This window comes from Hypanus sabinus, chromosome 14 (genome assembly GCF_030144855.1).
Source record: "Hypanus sabinus isolate sHypSab1 chromosome 14, sHypSab1.hap1, whole genome shotgun sequence".
Lineage (NCBI taxonomy): Eukaryota > Metazoa > Chordata > Chondrichthyes > Myliobatiformes > Dasyatidae > Hypanus > Hypanus sabinus.
Genome location: NC_082719.1, coordinates 102,570,046 through 102,593,216, shown reverse-complemented (window position 1 = coordinate 102,593,216; position 23,171 = coordinate 102,570,046). Strand labels below are relative to the sequence as shown.

Here is a 23,171-nt window from a genome sequence, read left to right as displayed (position 1 = left end):
GGGCCAAATGGCCTAATTCTGCTTCTATATCTTATGGTCTTCTAGTCTTCTGATAAATGTGATTCTGATATGGGTCTCTGTTATGGACTGAGAGTGGGTAGGGAGCAGGGAGAGGAGAATCATGATTGAGAAAAGGGGAAGGGAGAGAGGAGAGAATGGGAAGCACCGGAGAGACATTCTGTAATGATGAATAAACCAATCATTTGGAATCAACTGACCTTGCCTTAAGCCTCAGAGCTAGGTATGTCTGCATTCCCCACCTCCCGCTCCTGGCTCTCCTTCTCTGCCTTCCCTCCCACAGCGCTCCACCCTCACCAGACCCAGCATCCTTTACTCCCAGCAGATTTACAAAGTCGCCCTCTGCTCTATGATGTCAAGTACACTACTGTACAAAGGTTTTAGGTACACTGGGTGTGTGTGTGTGTGTGTGTGTGTGTGTGTGTGTGTGTGTGTGTGTGTGTGTGTGTGTGTGTGTGTGTGTGTGTGTGTGTGTGTGTGTGTGTGTGTGTGTGTGTGTGTGTGTATATACCTAAGACTTTTGGACAGTACTGTAACTATCGCAACAATACTCCAAATTTGTTCTCATCAATGGATTATCTGGATGGCAAGGTAGTATACTAATTAGCATTATGCTATCAACAGTGCCAACAACCTGGGTTCAATTCCTGCAGCTAATGGAAGGGATTTGTACATTCTCTCTGTGACCATGTGGGTTTCCTCTGGGTGGTCCAGTTTTGTCCCACATTCCAAAAGCGTACAGGTTAGGGTTAGTAAGTTGTGGATGTGCATGTGTGACACTTGCATGCTGTCCTATCACATCCACAGACTGCGTTGGTCATTGATGCAAATGACACATTTCAGTCTAGGTTTCAAATAAATACATGCAGGAGTTTACGCGTATTTAGTTCCACATCTGTACTCCTGGCTTTATTTTATTTAAATTCTTTACCCTGAATAATTGTTGAATATTGTCATTTTATATTGCATGTCACACCAAAACACCACAGCGATTTCCTAATATGGTTAATAGAACCATTGGTTAATTGGAGCAGCCTTTATTTGGGACAACTCTTAGAGAATAAAAACTAACGGAGAAGATTGCTGAGATTCCCTTTATCTATTTGGGATACTATGCCAGTTAATTGGGCAGAAGACTGTTGCCAAACAGTTTCTATCTAGTGTCAATTACCCGCACTTGTGTGGCCATTAGATACTACACCATGCTTAGAGCAAACAGCTTTCAAACAATGTCAGTGGTGTTTTTGTGTTTAAAAATCAGAGGTTTTGTCACTGATTGTTGGCGAGAATTAATCAGTAAGACAAGTCAGAACTGTTTTTGCTCGCTGTGGTTTCAGGCATTCAGGCTTGGAGATGCCAGAAGCAGCTGTTAGTCATTACCGAGCGAACAGTTTTTAAATAGCATGAGTTGCGTGTGCTTGTGTTATGTTATCCTTATGGACACTGATTCAAACAGCAGTGATTTTTTTAGCATTTTGTTTTTTTTATTTTGACTTTGCACAGGAAGGCAATGAAGGCAGTCTATTATCTGCACAAGGTGTCTGTGCTGATTTTGTTCATTTACATTCAATCAAAAAAACACAGCAGCATACACTGAATAAATTCCTCCATTGATAACTATGAGGAACTAGTACAGAGTTTTATAGTACTGTAGTAGTATTGGCAGTGTTCTGTAATTCATTTAAATGAATAATTTGTTACTCATTTGAACGGCAGTTTGTCTTTGTTATGCCTTTTTAATATTTCCAAGAAAATTCAGCTGTGACGGCTGCTTCATTGGGCCAGAATGAACTGCTCCCAATTAACAAGAGTCCACTGTACATGTAAATGTATACAGTGAATAACATTGAACCCTGATCCTTGATGATTTGATGTGTATGTGACAAATAAAGCTAATCTTTAATCTTCATACAATTTCAAGAGAACATCCCAACTTCCTTATTCTATTCTCTGCTTTATGGCCAACATGCCACAGCCTCTTTTTATGACCCTATTGATCTGTGATGCCATTTTCAAGGAATCATGGGTTTGTATTCCCAGAACCCTTTGTCTAGCGCAATCCTCAGTGCCCTACTGTTCACTAATAGAATTCTCCAACCACTGTCTTACTGTGCAGTTCATATAAATCTCTGCTGCTTTACATTAATATAATCATAATTATAATTTCTATTACAGATATCATGACAGCTTCTCTTCTGACTTGGAGTGGCTCCGGGACAAATATGGGGACTTAGATGAGGTGCAACGAGATCCACGTGCTATGTTCAAAGCTGTGGCAGAGGATGTGCAGGTCGACCCACGTAAATATTCACAGAGCAGCTCAGAGAGGCTCTTGGAGCAGTCTCACACGTCGATGGACCGAGTGTGTGAAATGGACTACGGACGATCGTGCGATTATAAAATTGGATCGCCCTCATACCTGGATAGACTACTCTGGAGGGACAACAAACCCCATCATTACTCTGAACCCAAACTTATTCTGGATCTGTCTCATCGGAAAAGAACAGCAACTGTCTCGTGTGTGGCTGTTTCTCTAGATGAAGGAAAATCTGACCTCCTTTTGAAAGTCTCTGACTATAAGAATGGGAGTCCTTTGAAAATTGATTGTTCCAGCTCTCTGCCAAACATTCAGGAAAGGAGCCAGCCGTCATCCCCGCGCACTTTGGCATCTTCAGAAATATCAAACGGGGCAGGCTCCCAATTTGATTTTGATGTCTTCATCTCCAGAGCTTTGAAGCTGTGTGGGAAACAGGAAGAGCTAGCCGATAGCAAACTGAATGATTTGAATGGTACTTGTCTGCCAGAACATACCAATGAAATAGTGCAGACCGAAGTTAATGAGAAAGAGAGGTGGTAAGATTCAGCTTTATTGGCTGTTTCTGGAATTATGGCACTTGGGGTTTCACTTCAGAAAGGTGACAGCTCAACAAAACAAGCAGAACATCCTAATGGAAAATAACCAGGAAAGTTAGTTCTTGGAGATGTTATGGGCTTGATTCGTTCTAATCCAGGATTGCTACTTCACCCATTGGAAGGTAGCTGGTAGGGATGCTTTTAGAAATATGAAAGCTTGCAATTTTTTGTGTATTCCTAGACAATATCACCAATGGTTTTATACCAGCAGTGGACACTTTATTCAGTACCTCCTGTACCTAATAAAGTGGCCACTGAGTACATGTTCATGATCTTCTGCTATTGTACCCATCCACTTCAAGGTTCGATATGTTGCGTGTTCAGAGATCCTCTTCTGCACACTACTGTTGTAATGAATGGTTATTTGAATTACAGTTGCTTTCCTGTCAGCTTGAACCAGTCTGGCCATTCTCCTCTGACCTCTCTCATTAACAAAGTGTTTTTACTCATAGAACTGCCACTCACTGTATTTTTTTTTGTTTTTCACACCATTCTCTGTAAACTCTAGAGTAGGGGTTCCCAGTCTGGGGTCCATGGACCCCTTGCTTAGTCCATGGCATAAAAGTCTGGGAACTCCTGATCTGTAGACTGCTGTGCATGAAAATTCCAGGAGATCAACCGTTTCCGAGATATTCAAACCACCAATATTAGAGTCACTTAGGTCATATTTCTTCTCCATATAGATGTTTGGTCTGAACAACAACTAAACTTCTTGATCATGTCTGCATGCTTTTATGCACTGAGTTGCTGGAACATGATTGGCCGACCAGATATTTACATTAACAAGCAGTTGTACCTAATAAAATGGCCACCGTGTGTAGTTCCCTGACTGAGAAAACCCGATAACATTAAGTGACACAGTAAATCTTTGGTTCATGTTATTGAATTAGGGACAATAACATGGTGACGTTTTTTTATTTTCAGAATTTAAATCTTTTTTTTACTTGATACATTGTCCAGTTGTTACTTTCTGCTGTTTTGTTCTCGGTTTGTATGCAGAACTTCTGAAGTGAATATTTTATGTCTGCCCCACTTCCTATGCAAAGCCTCCTGAATACCTTCCATTTCAAGTTCAAACTGAAGTTCAAATTCAAGTTTATTTGTCATTCAACCAACCACATGTATACAGCCAAACGAAACAGTATTCCTCTGGGGCCAAGGTGCAAAACACAGACCAACACTCACACTCAGCAAACAGCACATATAGTACGTATAATTACAATAGCAGAAAAACATACTGTCACAAATAATATTTTAAAAATAATGATATAGCCCAGGTCCCTGAGTGTCATGGCCCGTAGATTGATGGTGCCTGAGATGTTTGCATTCTTGCCTACCCCTTCAACAAGAATCCTGATGGGTTTTATTTTGGCATAGCTTTGAGCGCAGATCATACACACAAGAGATTCTGCAGATGCTGGAAATCCAGAGTAACACACAAAATGCTGGAGGAGCTCAGCAAGTCAGGCAGCATCTATAGAAAAGAGTAAACAATCGGCATTTTGGGCCAAGACCCTTCTTTAGGACCAGAAGGAAGAGGAAAGATGCCAGAATAAGAAGTTTGGGAGGAAGGGAAGCAGGACAGCTAGAACGTGATAGGTGAAGCCGGGTGGGTAGGAAAGGTAAAGAGCTGGAGAGGAGGGAATCTGATGGGAGAGGAGACTGGACCAGAGGAGAAAGGGGAGGAGGAGAGGCACAATAAGAATGTCAAAGTTTGGAAATTCTACCAGGCAACTACAATTGAACTTTAAATAATAATAAAAATTAGTACAAGGGTAAATTCTAGGCATTATGGAACTTACTCTGGATGATTTGTTGCATCCAAAATTCCTTAAGCTGCATAATTTCTATCTGAGCAGCTGAACTGCACAGTATCTGCTGTGTTAGCATCAGCCCAAGAGATCGCTTTCAGCATTTATTTGTTAATTTTACAAAATGATCTGTACTAATTTATATTTTCCCCTAAGTAGAGTTAATAGGACCTGATGTTTCAATCCCTATGATAAGTCAGCACCCTCGATGTTGGCAGTGGGTTTGGAGTGGTGACAAGGAGGGTAGGTACCTCATCGGGGTTATCAGGTGGGCACCCTCCTTCTTTGACGCTTCGTTGATAAGCCCACGATGTCTTCAGAGGGCTCACCATGCTACCTGGCGACCCAGATACACCCTCCTCAGTTCCATACCCTCCTGTCTTCATCTTGCAGCCCTGTTGTTATCTTTCCTTTTAACCCAAATCCAATTACTGCTTTCTTCTGCTGCATTTGACAAGGATTTTATTGCCTGTTGGAGTGAATAGCCCCTCACCCCCATCTTCTTCAATAGACTGGTCGTAGATGTAGCCATGAATTCCCTGCATCACACTTCTACAGGGAAAATCTTGGTCTTCCAGCCATTCTGGGCAGCTTCAGTTGCCAGTTCAGAGTACCTGGTCTTTTTCCTCTCATAAGCTTCTTCTACACCATCTTCCCATGGTACTGTCAATTCCACAACATATGCCAGCCTGGCTGTTGTGGACCACAGGACCATGCCTGGCCAGAGTGTTGTAGCTGCTATTTCTGGGGGAAACACAAGCTTTTTTCCCCAAGTACATGTCCATTTTCCACTCCCAAGCAACCTGCAGAATGCTTACTGCGGATGTTATATGGTGCTCTGGAGGTTGGCCTGCTGGTACAAATCATGTGATGTGAACATTTCTTGCCGATGTTTGTGGGAGAGCATTTGTGGTAATTCGCCTCTGTTCCAGGATTGATGCCAGCTGTCTGAGAACTTGGTTATGCCGCCCCTGACTGAGGCTCGTGGTGCATCCTGTTAAAATGAGCCTTAGTGATCCAGGTGCTTGACAAAGAGAGCAAGTGGGGTCTTCTCCCCACCACTGGTTCAGGTTCTGGGGTGTAGGTAGGAGGTCATAAGTGGCTCTGATGACAAAACTTAGTGGAGATCCCTCCATCTCCCAGATGTCGCACCAGCTGAGTTTCCTCTTTTCCAGGCTCTCCCAATTAGTCCATTGGCTCTACTTGGCCATTGAGATGGCCCTGGTGTGTCTCTCTGCCTCCTCCTGTCTTCTCACCTCCTCCACCATGAGCCATTTCTTCTGCACTGATGTTGCCTTGTGCCATTGAGGAGCCTTTGGGATAAGCCCAAGCCCGGCTCTCCCAGGTTGGACCTGGCCAACCACATCCCTGAAGTGAACAGCAGACCTAGCACCCTGAACAGCTTCAGATGGGGTCCACTTCTTCCCTGTTGTCACATGGGGAGCTGCTGTTCAAATAACAGTATCTTCAGATTCAGTGAGGGTCATGACCAACCTTGCTTTGTGCATTTGAATTCTTCTACAAGACTTGTAATTGGTAATTCCAATTTGCTGTTCTCGTACAGTCCAACAGGACTTAAGCATCGTGGAAGTCCAAGCCACCGTTTCACATGTGTGCTGATCACTCTTTTGAGCTTTTCCACCTTGTTGATGGGGATCTCATACACTGTTAAAGGCCACATGAGTCTTGGGAGTATGCCGAACTGGAAGCACCACAGTTTGAGTTTTCCTGGCAGCAAGGTCTTGTTGATGAGAGCTATCTACGTGATGGTATCCTTTTTGAGTTGTTTAAACTGCTCGGTGTCCTTGAGCTTAGCATCATACCATCGACCCAAGCTCTTCACTGGCATTTCTGACACAGTTGGGGCAGGTATTCCGTCAATATGAAATCTTTGATCCGTGACTTGACCTTTGACAATGGAGATGTTTCTGCACTTGCTGGGCTTGATCTTCATCCTCGTCCATGTGATGTTCTGATTAAGCTTTCACAGAAGTCTCTTGGTGCCGGGGACAGATCTCGTCAGTATTGTTATATCGTCTATATAGGCTCGTATCAGTGGTAACCATTGACCAAACTGTAGCCGTTTTCCTCCTGCAACCCATTCTGAGGCTCTGATAATGAGCTCCATTGCCATAGTGAAGGCCAATGGGGAGATGGTACACTCTGCCATGATGCCTATTTCCAGTGGTTGCCGAGCTGTGGTGAAGTCTGATGTTGTGCGACAAACTTGCAGATCCTGGAAGTAGTGTTTTACCAGATTTGTTATTGTTTCAGGCACCTGCAAGAATTCAAAAGCAGTCCACAGCAGGGAATGAGGAACTGATCTATAGGTGTTGGCCAGGTCGAGGAACAAGACCTTTCTTTCTTTCTTAGACATCTGGATTTGATGCCATATGAAGCTGGTATGTTCAAGGCATCCAGAGAAGCCTGCTATGCCAGCCTTTTGGATTGATGTGTCAATGAAATGATTTTGTTTTAGATACTTTGTAAGTCTTTGCACCAACATGCTAAAAAAGATCTTGCCTTCTATGTTCAGAAGGTTTATTTGGCAAAGCTCTTTGATGGTGGATGAATTCTTTTCTTTTGGGATCAGAACTCCGCCTGCTCTTCTCCAGGCTTTAGGGGTCACTTGCTTTTCCCACGCAACCTCATGTTTCTCCAGAGAAATTTCAGAACATCTGGGGTGTTCTAGTAGACACTATATGGAACACCATTAGGGCCTGGTGCTGATGCCAACACTGAAAAACAGAATCAAGAGTTCATGAAACCAAATGGTAATTTTGGACTAAAGGTACATAATAGAACAGGATGGAAAAAACATTTCAGTTACTGACATAAAGCATTTTTATAATGAACAAAGTAAATTCAAAGTTACTACCAAATCTAAAAAAAGTTCAAAGTAAATTAATTATCATGGTACATTAATATCACCAAATACAACCCTGAGATTTATTTTCTTGCAAACTCCACAGTAAATCCAAGAAACACAATAGGATCAATGAAAGACCGTACATAACAAGGCAGACAAATAACCAACGTGCTAAAAGAAATAACAAACTACAAATAGAAAAAGAAACAGGGAAAAATAGAAATAATCATAATAATAAGTAAATAAGCAATAAATACCGAGACCATGAGATGAACAGTACTTGAAAGTGGGTCCATAGGTTGTGGGAACAGTTGGTTGGGGGTGAGTGAAGTTATTCCCTCTGATTCGGGAGCATGATTGTTGAGGAGTATTAAATCTTCCTGAACCTGGTAGTGTGGACCCTGAGGCTCCTGTACCTCCTTCCTGATGGCAGCAGTGAGAAGGAAGTAATTTTGTTTTGATATGGTATATTTTTATTTAGACTAAGGATGGTGTAACATAGTGTAGGGCGCCATGGTGGCAGATAGAATGACACTATTACAATTCAGTGTGTCGGAGCTCGGTGTTTAATTCCAAAATTGTCTGTAAGGAGTTTGTATGTCCTTCCTGTGAGCATGTGGGTTTCCTCTGAGTGTTCTGGTTTCTTCCTGCAGTCCAAAGAAATATCAGTTAGTAGGCTAATTGGTCATTGTAAATTGTCTCGTGATGAGGCTAAGATTAAATTGGGGATGGCATGGCTCGCTGGTCTGGAAGGGCTGTGTCTCTATCATTGTTCCATTATAATGATCCATTGTGAACATCAGTCATATTATTCTCATATCTATGTCTAAAAGAACTGTAATATCAAAGATCATTATACACGTGTACATGTATTAGGAGTTTGCTGTGGTGTGTTGGTGAGGGCACAATGTGGAACAAAAAACAACAGAATTCAATAATGATGAATAAAATGATGCATCATTTCATATCTGTGTAAGAATGAAATGTTACATCACTGTGATGTCACTGTTTTATATTTCCCTTTCATACTTACCACAGACAAATTTAATCCAACCCATTTTGTGTTTACCTTTTCAAACATTTGTTGGTCATTTTGGGGGAGTTCCTCCAGCATTTTTTGTGTGTTATTGGAGCTTTTGCTGTTTAAATATCCCACTTTGCTGTAATCCAGAGTCAAGCAAACTGAAAAAAAAAGAAAGAAAATATGTTTCTGAAATATATGCTAAAACTTCAGATATTTTTCAATCCAATTCCCTCACCATGGAGCACTTTAATACAGAAACAAGTCCATTGGCCCATCTAGTTTGTGCCAAACTGTTACCTAGTCCCATTGACCCACACCTGGACCATACCCTTCCCATCCAAACTTCTCTTAAGTGTTGCAATCAAACCCGCAACCACCACTTCCACTTGCAGCTTGTTCTATACTCTCACTACTCTTTGTGTGAATAAGTTTCCTTTCACATTCTTCTTAAACTTTTCACCTTTCACCCTTAACCATGACCTCTAGTTCCAACCTCAGTGGAAAAAGCCTGCTTGCATTTACTGTATCTATACCCCTGAAAATTTTGCATATCTCCATCAGATTTCCCCTCACTCTGCTACATTCTAGGGAGCAAAGTCTTAAACTATTCAATCTTTCCCTGTAACTCAGGTCCTCCAGTCCCAGCAATCACATCATAAATTTTCTCTGTACTGAATAATGTTTATTTATTAATCTCTGATTTACAAGATTTGTAAGATTAAATTATATATTGTTAATAGGGCACAGGAGTAGAACAGTATGTTGCCTTTTACTCTTCTAAATCATCTGATCTACTATGTCCCATATTACAGAATATCTAAAATGTTTGCTTTATGGATGCTGCCCAGCCTGCTGGGGACTTCCATTAATTTTTGCTCAATTCTAGTTTTGCAAATTATACACAGGAGGTTCAGCGGACGCTGAAAGTACAGAGTGACACACACAAGATTGTAGATCAATCAGTAAGAAATATTCAGAGCTATCTTCACTGGGGGTACTTAATGGTCTGGGACTAAAGAAAATCACAGAATCATTTTTGTTTATAATCCTGCTCAAACTCTCAAGTCTTCTTCTGCTTGGTTGTTTAAATTTAAACTATCTCCCTCAAAAGATAATTGGCAGGTCAGCTTTTTTGAACTATTCTCCTAAACTATGGAATTCAATACCTAAAACTATGGGTATCACAATAGCGTAGTGATGATTTACAGTACCAGTGACCCGGGTTCAACTCCTGTTGCTGTCTGTAAGGAGTTGGTTCATTCTCCTTGTGACTGTATGGGTTTCCTCCAGGTGCTCTGATTTCCTCTTAAGGTCCAAAGATGTACAGGTTGGTAGGTCATTGTAATTTGTCCCATGATTGGGCTAGGGTTAAACTGGGAAGTGCCGGGCTGCAGCTCTAAGGGCCAGAGTGGCCTTTTCTGTGCTGCATCTCGATAGAGAAACAAGGCTTGCAGACCTAGTTGACACCTTGAAATGCCAGCTAAAACCCTATTTATTTAACCTTGCTTCTAACCAACATCTTCATCTTTTATTTTCATGTTTATACTTTTATTCCATTGTAAAGCACTTTGAACTACAGCATTTATATGGAAAGTGCTCTATAAATAAAGTTATTATTATTATTTCAGTTTACCACAAGCAGCTCAAAGGAGTGGAGAGTAGTTAACCCCTAGTGATGGAGACTTGTTGAACATTACCATACTACTTACACTGGTATCTTGTTGAATTGAGCATGCGTTGTACATGACTCAACTGAAAGTTCAAAGTAAATTTCTTGTCAAAGTACATATATGTCACCACATACTACCCTGAGATTTGGGGGGGTTTTTGCAGGCATTTCACAGCAAAATAAAAAAATACAACAGAATCTACAAAAAACTATTCACAAATGCACAAACAACCAATGTGCAAATGAAGACAAACTGTGTAACTGTCCAGTGGTAGATTCCTTGAAGTGATTCTGTTGGTTGTGGAGTGTGTTCAGAGTTGTCATGAGTGAAGTTATCTACACTGGTTCTGGAGCCTGATGTTTGAGGGGTAATATCTGTTCCTAAACCTAGCTGTGAGGTACCTAAATCTCCTGTACCCCCTTCCCTTTGGTAGAAACAAGAAGAGAGCATGGCCTGGATGGTGGAGGTCCATGATGATGGATTCTGCTTTCTTGTGGCAACGCTCCTTGTAAATGTGCTCAATGGTGGGGAGGGCTTAGCCTCTGATGGGCTTTCCTGTTCCTGAGCATTGGTGTTTCAGGAGCTTGATGGTTGCAGGGTAATAACTGCTACTCATCCTCAAAGCATTCTCCAATTGAATAAAAGATGTTTTAATGTCAAGAAGACATTAATATGCCGCAGTTTTAGAGTGAATTGATGTGACAGAATTGTTGATTTATTTATCACAAATATATTGGGTATTACAAATTATTATGAATATTTTGGCTGCAAAAAAGTTTCCATACACAAGAATCAGTAATAGCCAGTTGCTTTCTTGAGTTATAGTCATAGAGCACTACAGCACAAAAGCAGCCCCTATGACCCATCTAGTCTGCGCCAAACTTGTCCCATCTACCTGCATACAGACCACAGCCCTCCATACTCTTAATATCCATGTATCTACCGAAATTTCTCCTAAATGTTGAAATCAAACACGCATCAACCACTTTGCATTGGCATTTATAGTTAAATAATTCTACATTTTCTGAGATTCTTCTTTATCTGGGAGAATTCTGAACTACTTTCATTTGCTTTATATTAGTATGAACATCAGCCAAACACTTGGGATACAGGACCCTCCAAGTGCTGTATGAATTTGTAAGGTATGAAGCCTACAATAAGTAATGGATATGGCTTTGTCTATCATGGGTAAAGCCCTCTCCACCACTGAGCACATGTGTACGGAACATTGTCGTAGGAAAGCAGCATCCATCATCATGGAACCCACCGTCCAGGCCACGCTCTCTTCTCACTGCTGCCATCAGGAAGAAGGTACAGGAGCCTCAGGTTCAGGAACAAGATTCTCAATCATCAGGCTCTTGAACCAAAGGGGATAACTTCACTCAACTTCACTCACCCCATCACTGAACTGCTCTCACAAACTCTGGACTCTCTTTCAAGGACACTTCATCTCATGTTCTCAATATTTATTGATTTTTTCCCCTTTCATTTTGTTTTTGCACATTTTGTTGCCTTCTGTGCATTGTTTCTCTGCCTTTTTGGGTGAAGTTTTTCATTAATTCTATCATCTTTCTTTTATTACTATCAATGGCTACAAGAAAACGAATCTCAGGGTTGTATATGGTGACATATATGTACTTTGATAATAAATTTACTTTGATCTTTTGTAAACCCGATGAGCTCAGAATATCTTGGGCATAGGAATTTATACTGATTGTTGTGCCTTACTGCTGTTATGTTGGGCCTCAATTAGATTAGGATATTGTTATCATGGGTAGAAAATACAAAAGAATTGTGCAAGCAAGTGGCAAAATAAATCTTAAAATGTAATTGAAACAATTATGCTTTGCAAGAAATTAAATAGTAATGTGCTTCTTTTATTGAAAATGGTGGCCTTAAAAATGAATTTGATTTACTAAAGCAAATGGTTACCAGCTCAGGAGATCTGCTTAAATATGGCCTCAAAATAGTTTTGCTATATTTTATTATGAAAGTAGGCCTGCAAATGGGATAATATCACTTTAAAATGGAAAGAATTAGGTATCTTGATAATGCACTGTATAGTAAAATTTATATTTAAGATCAGTGACAGAAATGAATGTTTTACACAACATTGTAATTCATGCATAAGACAGAATTTCAATGTGCATTTTATAAACACCATGTTAATTGACTCAAAATATGAGATGGAAAGAATGCGTTGTGGTTTTATTTTTAAAAGCATTTACTGTATATTCTTCATTATTCTTGATTTATCAGGATGTAAGGGTAAACATGTAAATCCCTCCAAAAATAAAGATAATTTTTTCAAGAATATGTCTTCTACGCTGAGCCTAGTGCAATGGTTTGATATGGTACACTTATGAAAGACACGCATCCAAAAATTAACACAAGAGATTCTGCAGGTCAACACATATTAAATGCTGGAGGAGCTCAGCAGGCCAGGTAGCATCCATGGGAAAAAATACAGTCAACGTTTCGGGCTGAAACCCTTCAGCAGTACTGGGAAAAAAATGCTGTTGGGAATCCATAGCAAAGCACACAAAATGCTGCAGAAACTCGGCAGGTCGGTGGCCATTTCAGGCCAAGATCCTTCGTCAGGACTGGAGAGGAAGGGGGAAGATGCCAGAATATGAAGGTGGGGGAGAGGTGCAGGGTAGCTAGAAGATGATGGGTGAAACCTGGTAAGGGGCAAGGTAGGTGGGTGAGGGAGGAGGGAATTAAGTGAAAAGCAGGTCATGATAAGTGAAAAAGGTAAAGCACTGAAGAAGGAGGAATCTGATATGAGAGGACAATGGACCATGGGAGAAAAGGTGGAGGAGGGAAACCAGAGGGAGGTGATGGACATGTGAGGAGAAGATAAGGGACAAGAGGGGAGCCAGAATGGGGAATTGAAAAAGGGAGAAAATTACTGGAAATAAGAGAAATTGATGTTCCTGTCATCAGGTTGGAAGCCACCCAGATGGAATATGAGATGGAATATAAGGTGCATCTCCTCTGGGCTAAGAGTAGCTTCATTGCGATAGTAGAGGAAGCTGTGGATCAACATGTCAGAATAGGATTGGGAAGTAGAATTAAAATGGTTAGCCCGTGGGAAATCATACCTATTGATAAAGGTGCTCCATCTCAAAAATAACCTGACTGCGGTAGTGAATTGAGACACAGTTACAGGTGCCTCCCCCTTTACAAAGGTAGAGAGTTCCTATGAAACCTTTCTTAATCTGAAATGGCGTAAAGTGAAGAACCATTAACTTATATGGGAAAAATTTTTGTAAAAGTGAAAATCCTCTTTGTAATGCGAAAACAAGTTACCAATGTAGGTCTTTTGTAAAAGGAAGTGGCGTAAAGTGAACATTTGTAAAGTGGGGACGCCTGTGTTCTCAATATGTACATTTGTCACCAACGCATGTGTGCACCAGCAAATGACTGAAAATTACAAGAGATTTCAGAGTGAACAATAACACTTTGTTCAGGAGTCTCATGTATGTGTTCGAGGGTAAAGTCTGAACCTGAGTGACTATTCTTAGACTCTTGCAGTTAATCTTGAATTTACTCTTCCAATTCCCACATACAACAGAGAAAGAGGCCCTTCAGCCCATCTAATCTGTGCCAAACTATTATTTTGCCTAGTCCCATTGACCTGCAACAGGACCATAGCCCTCCATAACACTCAGATCCATGTACCTATCCAAATTTCTCTTAAATATTGAAATCAAACCTGTATCCACCTCCTCTGCTGGCAGTTGTTCCACCCTCTGAGTAAAGAAGTTCCCCCTCAGGTTCCCCTTAAATATTTTGTCTCTCACCTCTAACCCATGACCTCTAGTCTCACTCTTAATTTATGATCTTTAGTTCTAGTCTCACCCATTCTCAGTGAAGAAAGCCTGCTTGCATTTACTCATCTATACACCTCATAATTGTGCATTCCGCTATCAAATCTCTCCTCATCCTTTTACACTCCAGGAAATAAAGTTTTAACCCATTCAACCTTTCTTATAACTCCAGTCCTCAAGATCTGGCAACATCCTTGTAAATTTTCTCTGTACACTTTCAACTTTATTCATATCTTTCCTGTAGGTAGGTGACTGGAACTGCACCCAATATTCCAAATTAGGCTTCACCAACATCTTAAACATCTTCAACATAACATCTTCAACTTCAATCATTATTTTAAAGATTCAAAGTATATTTATTATCAAAGTATGTATGCAGTATACAGCCCTGAGATTTGTCCTCCCAAAGACAGGCATGAAACAAAGAAAATCATAGAACTTGTTCAAAGAAGCATCAAATCCCCCAATGTGCAAAAAACCCCAATAAATTGCGCAAATGGCAAAAAGCAAGGAAGATCAGAATACAAAATATCAAATCATAAAGTCATTGAAGCAGTCCAGGAATGTTCAGTTCAGTTCAATCCAATCTAGTATTGTGTCATTCGTTCAATGTGTCATTTTCAGTTCTACAAGAAATATTCATGTGGGGTCCAAGTCCAAAGGTCCTCGAAAGCAAATTGATTGGTTGACCCAAACAACAAATGTCATGTTATATATGATAATGAACGACTTTGATTCAAAATGAAGTGTATGGCTCACTTGCCTTTATTACTTGAGGCACTGAGTTCAAGAGCCAGGAAATCACGGTCTTTGCAATGCTGATGGATGCTGCCTGACCTGCAGAGTTCCTCCAGCATGTTGTGGGCATTGCTCAAGATTTCCAACATCTGCAGAATCTCTTGTGTTTAGGAAATATGTTGCAGTTTTATAAAGTCTGGTTAGGCCATTTCTGGAATAATGGCTTTCCATCCAGGTCGCCCAATTACAGGAAGACTATGGAGGCTTTGGAGAGAGTGCAGAAGAGGTCTTCCAGAATACTGCCTGCACTAGAAAACGTGCTCAGAGAGCTTAAGGTGAGGTTAGACAAATTTGAACAACACACACAAAATGCTGGAGGAACTCAGCAGGCCAGGCAGCATCTATGGAAAAAAGTACATTCGACGTTTCAGGCCTGTGTGTGTTGCTCAGATTTCCAGCATCTGCAGATTTTCTCTTGTTTGTGCTTAGACAAATTCGAGATGTTTTTTTCTCTGGAGTGATGGAGGCTGAGTGGAGATTTGATAAAGGTTTATCTGATAAAGGCATAGATAGACAGCTACAGTACTTCCTCTATCTACGGTTGAAATGTATAATACCAGAGGGGATGCATTTAGATTCAGATCGGATTCACCTACTTATTGCACAAATGTTGAAACATACAGTGAACTGGGCCAATTGCATTAACAACCAACACAATCAGAGGACGTACTGGGGACAGCCCACGAATGTAACCATACATTCCAGCGACAACATAGCATGCCCACGATGCTCAGCAGAATAACACAGGACTCAACAAGCAACAAAAAGCAAAACTGCAACAGCAGAAGAAGCCCCTTTCCTCCATCCCATCCACCCACATATACAGACAATCCACCATCCCCAAGCCAGAGAGGTGTAATATCTAAGGAGATGCACAGGGCAATCTATTTACATGTGGTTAATGCTTGCCTGAAATGTACTCCCTGGGTGGTGGTGGAGGCACGTGCAAAAGAGGTGATTAAGTAGTTCTTAGAATGTCTGTACACATCTTTAGTACTCGGCCAGTACACTGTGTGGACTAGACGTCTTTTGTGGATTCTCCCTCATGAAGAATGCCTGGACATTTGCCTCAAGGACAATAGACAGTAGGTGCAGGAGTGGGCCATTTGGCCCTTCTAGCCAGCTCCGCCATTCACAGTGATCATGGCTGATCATACACAATCAGTACCCCGTTCCTGCCCTCTCCCCATATCCCTTGACCCCGCTATCTATAAGAGCTCTATCTAACTCTCTCTTGAATGCATCCAGAGACTTGGCCTCCACTGCCTTCTGGGGCAGAGCATTCCACATATCCACCACTCTCTGGGTGAAAAAGTTTTTCCGCATCTCTGTTCTAAATGGCCTACCCCGTATTCTTAAACTGTGGCCTCTAGTTCTGGACTCACCCATCAGCAGGAACATGCTTCCTGCCTCCAGTGTGTCCAATCCCTTAATAATCTTATATGTTTCAATCAGATCCCTCTTATCCTTCTAAATTCCAGTGTATACAAGCCCAGTCGCTCCAAACTTACAACATATGACAGTCCCACCATTCCGGGAATTAACCTTGTGAACCTATGCTGCACTCCCTCAATAGCAAGAATGTCCTTCCTCAAATTTGGAGATCAAAACTGCACACAATACTCCAGGTGGGGTCTCACCAGGGCCCTGTACAGCTGCAGAAGGATCTCTTTACTCCTATACTCAATTCCTCTTGTTATAAAGGCCAGCATGCCATTAGCTTTCTTCACTGCCTGCTGTACCTGCATGCTTGCTTTCATTGACTGATGTACACCTAGATCTCGTTGTACTTCCCCTTTTCCTAACTTGACTCCATTTAGATAGTAATCTGTCTTCCTGTTCTTGCCACCAAAGTGGATAACCTCACATTTATCCACATTAAACTGCATCTGCCATACATTTGCCCACTCACCCAACCTGTCCAAGTCACCTTGCATTCTTATAACATCCTCCTGACATTTCACACTGGCACCCAGCTTTGTGTCATCGGCAAATTCATTAATGTATATTGTAAACAGCTGCGGTCCCAGCACCAAACCTTGCAGTACCCCACTGGTCACAGCCTGCCATTCCGAAAGGGACCCGTTAATCGCTACTCTTTGTTTCCTGTCAGCCAGCCAATTCTCAATCCATGTCAGTACTCTGCCCCCAATACCATGTGCCCTAATTTTGCCCACTAATCTCCTATGTAGGACTTTATCAAAAGCTTTCTGGAAGTCCAGGTACACTACATCCACTGGCTCTCCCTTGTCCATTTTCATAGTTACTGAAATAGTTACATAGTTACATAGGACTGAGATTACAGGGTCATCTGGAGATGTGTATCATAGTTCTCCCTATCAAAGTGTGCACAAACAGCTCATCTAGGAGTGACAGGTTATTACCTCTTATCCTCCATATTCTCACTTTGTAGGAAGTGACAGAATCAGAATCGGGTTTATTATCACTGACATATGGCACGAAATCTGTTGTTCTGTGCCAGGGGTACAGTACAAGCCATAGAAAAGTTACTCTAAATTTATTTATTTAGAGATACAGCATAGAACAGACCCTTCTGGCCCTTTGAGCCATGATTTACCGCTAGCCTAATCATGGAACTATTTACAATGACAAACTAACCTATTAATCGGTCTGTCTTTGGACTGTGGGAGGAAACCGGAACATCTGGAGGAAACGTAGGCAAATGGGAAGCAATGCACAAACTTGTTTACGGAGGATGCTGAAACTCGGACGTCCCAAGCTGCAATAGCGTCTTGCTAACCACTACTCTACTGTGGATAGAGTTGAGTTGCTGGAGTATTTCTGAGCTGCACTTATTCAATCAAGTTAAGAGTATTCTGGTAACTTTATGTTTTTGCATTGCACTGTTGTGGCAACAAACAAATTTCACATCATCTGACTGATTAATTGGTTGTTCATGTCCGACAATGACAGGAAACCTGTGCTGAGGAAGATTTAAAGTGAAAAACACATTACACTGAAACAGTTTCATTCTTAACCTTGAATGTCCATGTACAGTGGTACAAGTAGTCATTACAGCTGGATTGTAGTGGATGACCATGACATCTTCATTGCCTCATCGTGCCCTTTGCTCTCTAAGGAACTTTGCAGAACCGCCTTCCTGGGCATTGGATCTCACTATAGATCTCATCCACCCAATTGCCAGAGCTGGCTTCACATGTAAGGGCAGGTCTGTCCCTATCCCACCATGGTATGAGGCCCAGGGGCTACCATCACTTGGTTTAGCCCACCCGTTGAAATGGTGAACCAGGATGAGCAGCTACTTTGAGCCACAGGTGAGAGCTGAGCATCTGGTCGGGCCCAAAGGTGAATAAGCTGCCTTGGAATGGACACAACAAGCCCCTTCACCAGCAGTGCTACCCCTCCCTGGACATCCCATACATGCCTCACATCTCATAAGATTTGATTCTGATTCTATAACTCATGTTGATGTTTTCCTGATGAAAGCTACTTATATGATGCTTTGTACTTGTATTGTTGCTGCAATAATTGCATATTAAAGTGAAAGTTAAAGAAAATTTATTATCAAAGTACATCCTGTATTTGTCACTGTATATTACCTTGACATTTGTTTTCTTGCAGACAGTTACGGGCAAATAAAAACTACAATAAAATTCATGAAAAACAATAAATAATAAAGATTTAGTAATAACCAAAAAGAAGACAAATTGTGCAAATAATAAAAAAGTAGATAAATAATACTGAGAACAGACTAGACTAGAATATAAAAGCAATAATGTAATGTTGAGGCTTTATAAAGCACTACTGAGGTCTCATTGATGGACTGTAAGCAGTTTTGGGCCCTTCATCTTAGAAAGGATGTGCTGACACTGGAGAGGGTTCAAAGGAGGTTCACAAAAATGATTGTGGGATTGAAAGGATTGTCATATGAAGAGCGTTTGATGGCTCTGGCCTGTACTCACCGGAATTCAGAAGAATGAAGGGGATCTCATTGAAACCTATCAAATGTTGAAAGGCCTTTTTAGAGTGGATGTGGAGATGATGTTTCCTGCAGTAGGAGAATCTAAGACCAGAGGACATAGCCTCAAAATAGAGGGGCGTCCTTTTAGAATGGAGATGAGGAGGAATTTTTTTAGCCAGAGAGTGGTGAATCTGTGGAATTTATTGCCACTGGCAGCTATGGAGGTCAAGTCCCTGGGTATATTTAAGGCAGATTTTGATTCTTGAAAGGATATGGAGCAACAGCAGGAGATTGCGGCTGAGAGGGAAATGGATCAGCCATGATGAAAAGGACTTGATGGGCCAAATTGCCTAATTCTCCCCTATATCTAACTGCTTTATGGTCTAACATAAGTTGTAGAGTCCTTGAAATTGAGTCTATAGATTGTGGTTGTGGTTGTTGGGCTCTTGAACCAAAGAGCATTGTTATGTACCCCGTAACTAGGTTTACAGACCAGCAAAGATAGAAGCATCCGTTGGAGTCTGGTGGTACTGAAAACTAAAAGTGTTTATTAGTAAACTACACAATACAGTATCAACAATGCAAATATACATATAAAACAGGTTAGCAGTAATAAACATAAAAGTGTAGGAATAATAATAAGCAATAATAAACAAGCTCTATCAAGGTCTAGGGTAAATGACTTGTCGTAGGATAGTATAAAGTTCAGTGCAGTTCATGCATGCTGAGGTAGTTGTGGTTATTGTATTGTAAGTTGTTGGAGAGAGAGAGAGAGAGAGAGGGAGAGCAAGAGAGCGAGCAAGAGATTAGGCAGCTGTAGCAGGCAAATCTTCTGTTGCTTTCTTGTTCCGTTGTATCGTTGTGGTCATTCAGCTATGACCCCTTTGTTCTTCAGCTAGACCATTTTTCTGTAGTGGACTCGTCACTGGCATGAGTGGACACACACACAAGCCCCCACCGGTCCTGCCGTCACTTTATTGACCGATCTCCTGGTTCAGTCCTCGAAGCCCCCACCTTTCTTGTGGGTTCACAACACTCTTTCAGTGTCCACTGGTGTGACTGAGGGTGTCCCCCCAGACCTGTCTTTTATCCCTACTAACGGGGTCTTATCCATCCATCCATCAACTCTAAATGACTGTGTCCATCAAATCAGGCCACTCCTGCTGTCTCCTGAGGAATGTTAATGAACAAATTAACGTCCTTGTAGTGAAAGGTAAGTAATCCAGGAAGAGTCAAAATACAATAAATCAACAGTCTCTCTCTTCCTCTTATCTGTAGCCGATGTTCCTGCCTCTGTGCTTCATCTCTCTCTCTCTCTCTCTTTAGCAACATAGCAACAGCAATAGTTCATAGTTCTTGGGGGGGGGGGGAAATGGTTAACTCTTCACCTCATTTTCATCAGGTCTGTCCAGCACTCATAACAGCATAACTTGACTCAACTTCATTGCCCTATCCTTGAAATGTTCCCACAACCTATGGACTCACTTTCAAGGACTCTTCACTTCATGTTCTTGATACTTATTGCGTATTTATTTATTATTATTATTATTATTTTCTAATGGTATTTTCAGTTTGTAGTCTTTTGCATACTGGTTGAACATCCAGGTTGGCGCAGTCTTTCATTGATTCTATTATGGATTTATGAGTCTCAGGGTTGTAGATGGTTACCTATATGCACTTTGATAATAAATTTACTTTGCACTTTGAACTTCAGAGTCAGTTCAATATTCTGATGAGTGAAGTTATCCAGGCTAGTTCAGGAGCTAGTTAATAATATTATCAACTTATTAACTGAGAACTTTTCATACAAATGATGTAATTCAAAGTGTTTTACAATGGGATGAAGTTCAAACATGAACATAAAAGACAAAAAGATGTTAGTTTAAAGCAAAGTTAAATAAATAAGTTTTGAGCTGGCATTTAAAAGTAAACAGTCTGTATCCTTTATAGTTTTAGGTATTGAATTCCACAGTTTAAGAGTGTAGATCAAAAAAGCAGACCTGCCAATTATCTTTTGAAGGAGATTGTTTAAATTTTAAATACTGGTGGACAAAGACCTTGAGAGCTCGAGCAGGATTTTAAAATGGAAGCAATTTTGTGATGTAGGGTAATAACTGTCCCTGAACCTGGTGCTGTTGGACCTATGACAATAAAATTTACTTTGTCTTTATTGAGACCATAAGTCCATAAGAAATAGGAGCAGAATTTGGCCTTTCATCCCATCGAATTGCTCCACATATTGAATGGTGGAACAGACAAAAAGGACCCAATTGTCTACTTCAGTGTTCTGGTACGTACTTTTTTGTACACTGGATGGAAAATGGAAAGGCAAAGTTGTAAACGCTGCCAGCTCCATCACGGGCACTCACCTCCCTGGCATCCAGGACACCTTCACAAAAAGGTGGCATCGATCATTAAGGACCTCATCACCAGGACATGCCCTTTTCTCATGCCTACCATCAAGGAGGAGGTACAGGAGCCTGAAGACACACACTCAACGTGTCAGAAACAGCTTCTTCCCCTCCGCCATCAGATTTCTGAATGGACAATGAACCCATGTACTCTACCTTAACCATTTCCCCCTCTCTTTTTGCACTACCTATTTAATTAGACTTTTTAAAATATATTGTTTTAATTGTAATTTATCGTTTTGTTATTATGTATTGCTACCGCAACACACCAAATGTCACGACATATACCAGATATTAAGCCTGATTCTGATTCTGAAAAAGCGAAAGTGCGAGACAATAGGACATCAAAGGATCAGCCGAAGCTCCCATTGGACCAGCCCGTCCATCAATCTCCTGCACCCGTGCTCTCTGAATGGCTGAGCGCCGCCGGAGTCCCGCCCCACTTTTTGCCGACGTCAGGGCAGCACGCGGTCGGAACGGAGGAGGAAGGCTGGGCTGACAGCGGGGCGCTCGATTTCACATCGGGCCGGCTGTTGAGAGGCGGTGGCCGGCGGAGCGGTGAGTGCCTTGCTGGGCCCCGAGAGTAACCGGGGGGCGGGGGCCGACCGAATGAATGAACCGGGCGGGGTGAGTAGTGCGAGGCTGGTGTCTGAGGGGAAATTTGTTGCTGATGCTGAGGTGATGTCTGAAGCCACTCTCTGACTTTTAACATCGGACTTAAGCCATAACAGTACATCGCAGGAACGGGCCTTTCGGCCCACAATGTAGTACAAGGTCAAATAAAGTAATAATGGAAAGGCCAACTGAACTAATCCCTTCTGCCTACACAATGTCAAAACATTTCATTTTCCTCACATTCAAAGTTCGAAGTAAATTTATTATCACAGTACATATACGTTGCCTTATCCAGCCTTGAGATTCCTTTCCTGTGGCCATTCACAGTAAATACAAAGAAACACAATAGAATCAAAGAAAAACCACAGAACAAGCCTGACAAACAACCGCTATGCAAATACAAAAAGAGGAAAAAAAGTCAATCTAAAGGTCTCTTAGAAGTTTCTAACGTATCTGCTTTTACCACCACCCCAGGCAGTGCATTCCAGGACCCACCACTCTTGCCCCTCACATCTCCTTTGAAATTACCCCCTCACCTTAAATGCATGTCCTCTAGTATTAGACTTTTTAGTAATGCTAAGCAGATATGATGCCTCATAACCTTATAAATCTCTTATCAGATCTGCCCTCTGCCTTCATTGCGCCAGAGAAAACAACCTAAGTTTGTCCAACATCTCATTATAGCACATGCCCTCTAACCCAGGCGGCATCCTGGTAACTCTCACCAACAGGCATCAGGTTCTTGAACCAGAAGGGATAACTTCAATTACCACAACTCTGAACTGATTTCACAACCTGTGGACTCACTGTCAAGGACACTATGATTCATGTTCTCAATATTATTTATTTTTTTAATTGTCTTTTTTTGTATTTGCAGTCTGTCTTTTGCACATTGGTTGTTAGTTTTTGTGTGTGATTTTTCATTAATTCAATTGTATTTCTTTGTATCTACTGTGAATGCCTACACAAAAGTGAATTAGGGTTATATATGGTACTTTGATAATAAAGTTACATTGAACTTTGAAAGTAATGAGGTCATGTTCATAGTATTCCTTATCTTACCTGTTCAGTATTACAACAATAGAAAGTGAGAGCACAGGTACAAAATGAGAGGGGAGAGATTTAAACGAGACTTGAGAGGTAACTTCTTTACACAAAGGCTAGTGCAGGGGTCAGCAACCTTTACCACTGAAAGAGCCACTTGGACCCGTTTCCCACAGAAAAGAAAACACTGGGAGCCGCAAAACCCGTTTGACATTTAAAATG

At 41.3% G+C, this 23,171-nt stretch overlaps 2 protein-coding genes across 6 annotated transcripts in view; both read left to right on the top strand.

Moving 5' to 3' along the window:
• The window catches only part of LOC132405029 (mitogen-activated protein kinase 4-like), a 93,218-nt gene extending 80,597 nt beyond the window's left edge, over positions 1-12,621 (top strand). For all 5 annotated transcript variants that reach the window (XM_059989729.1, XM_059989727.1, XM_059989731.1 and 2 more), the window contains one exon: positions 2,194-12,621. In XM_059989729.1, coding sequence (XP_059845712.1) covers positions 2,194-2,875 — 682 coding nt within the window. In that variant the 3' untranslated portion in view covers positions 2,876-12,621. The remainder of the gene's footprint in view (positions 1-2,193) is intronic.
• A 9,104-nt stretch (positions 12,622-21,725) lies between these two features.
• Positions 21,726-23,171, top strand: part of me2 (malic enzyme 2, NAD(+)-dependent, mitochondrial) — a 97,453-nt gene continuing 96,007 nt past the window's right edge. The window contains exon 1 of the mRNA XM_059989726.1: positions 21,726-21,848. The gene's annotated coding sequence lies outside the window, so the exon portion shown is untranslated. The remainder of the gene's footprint in view (positions 21,849-23,171) is intronic.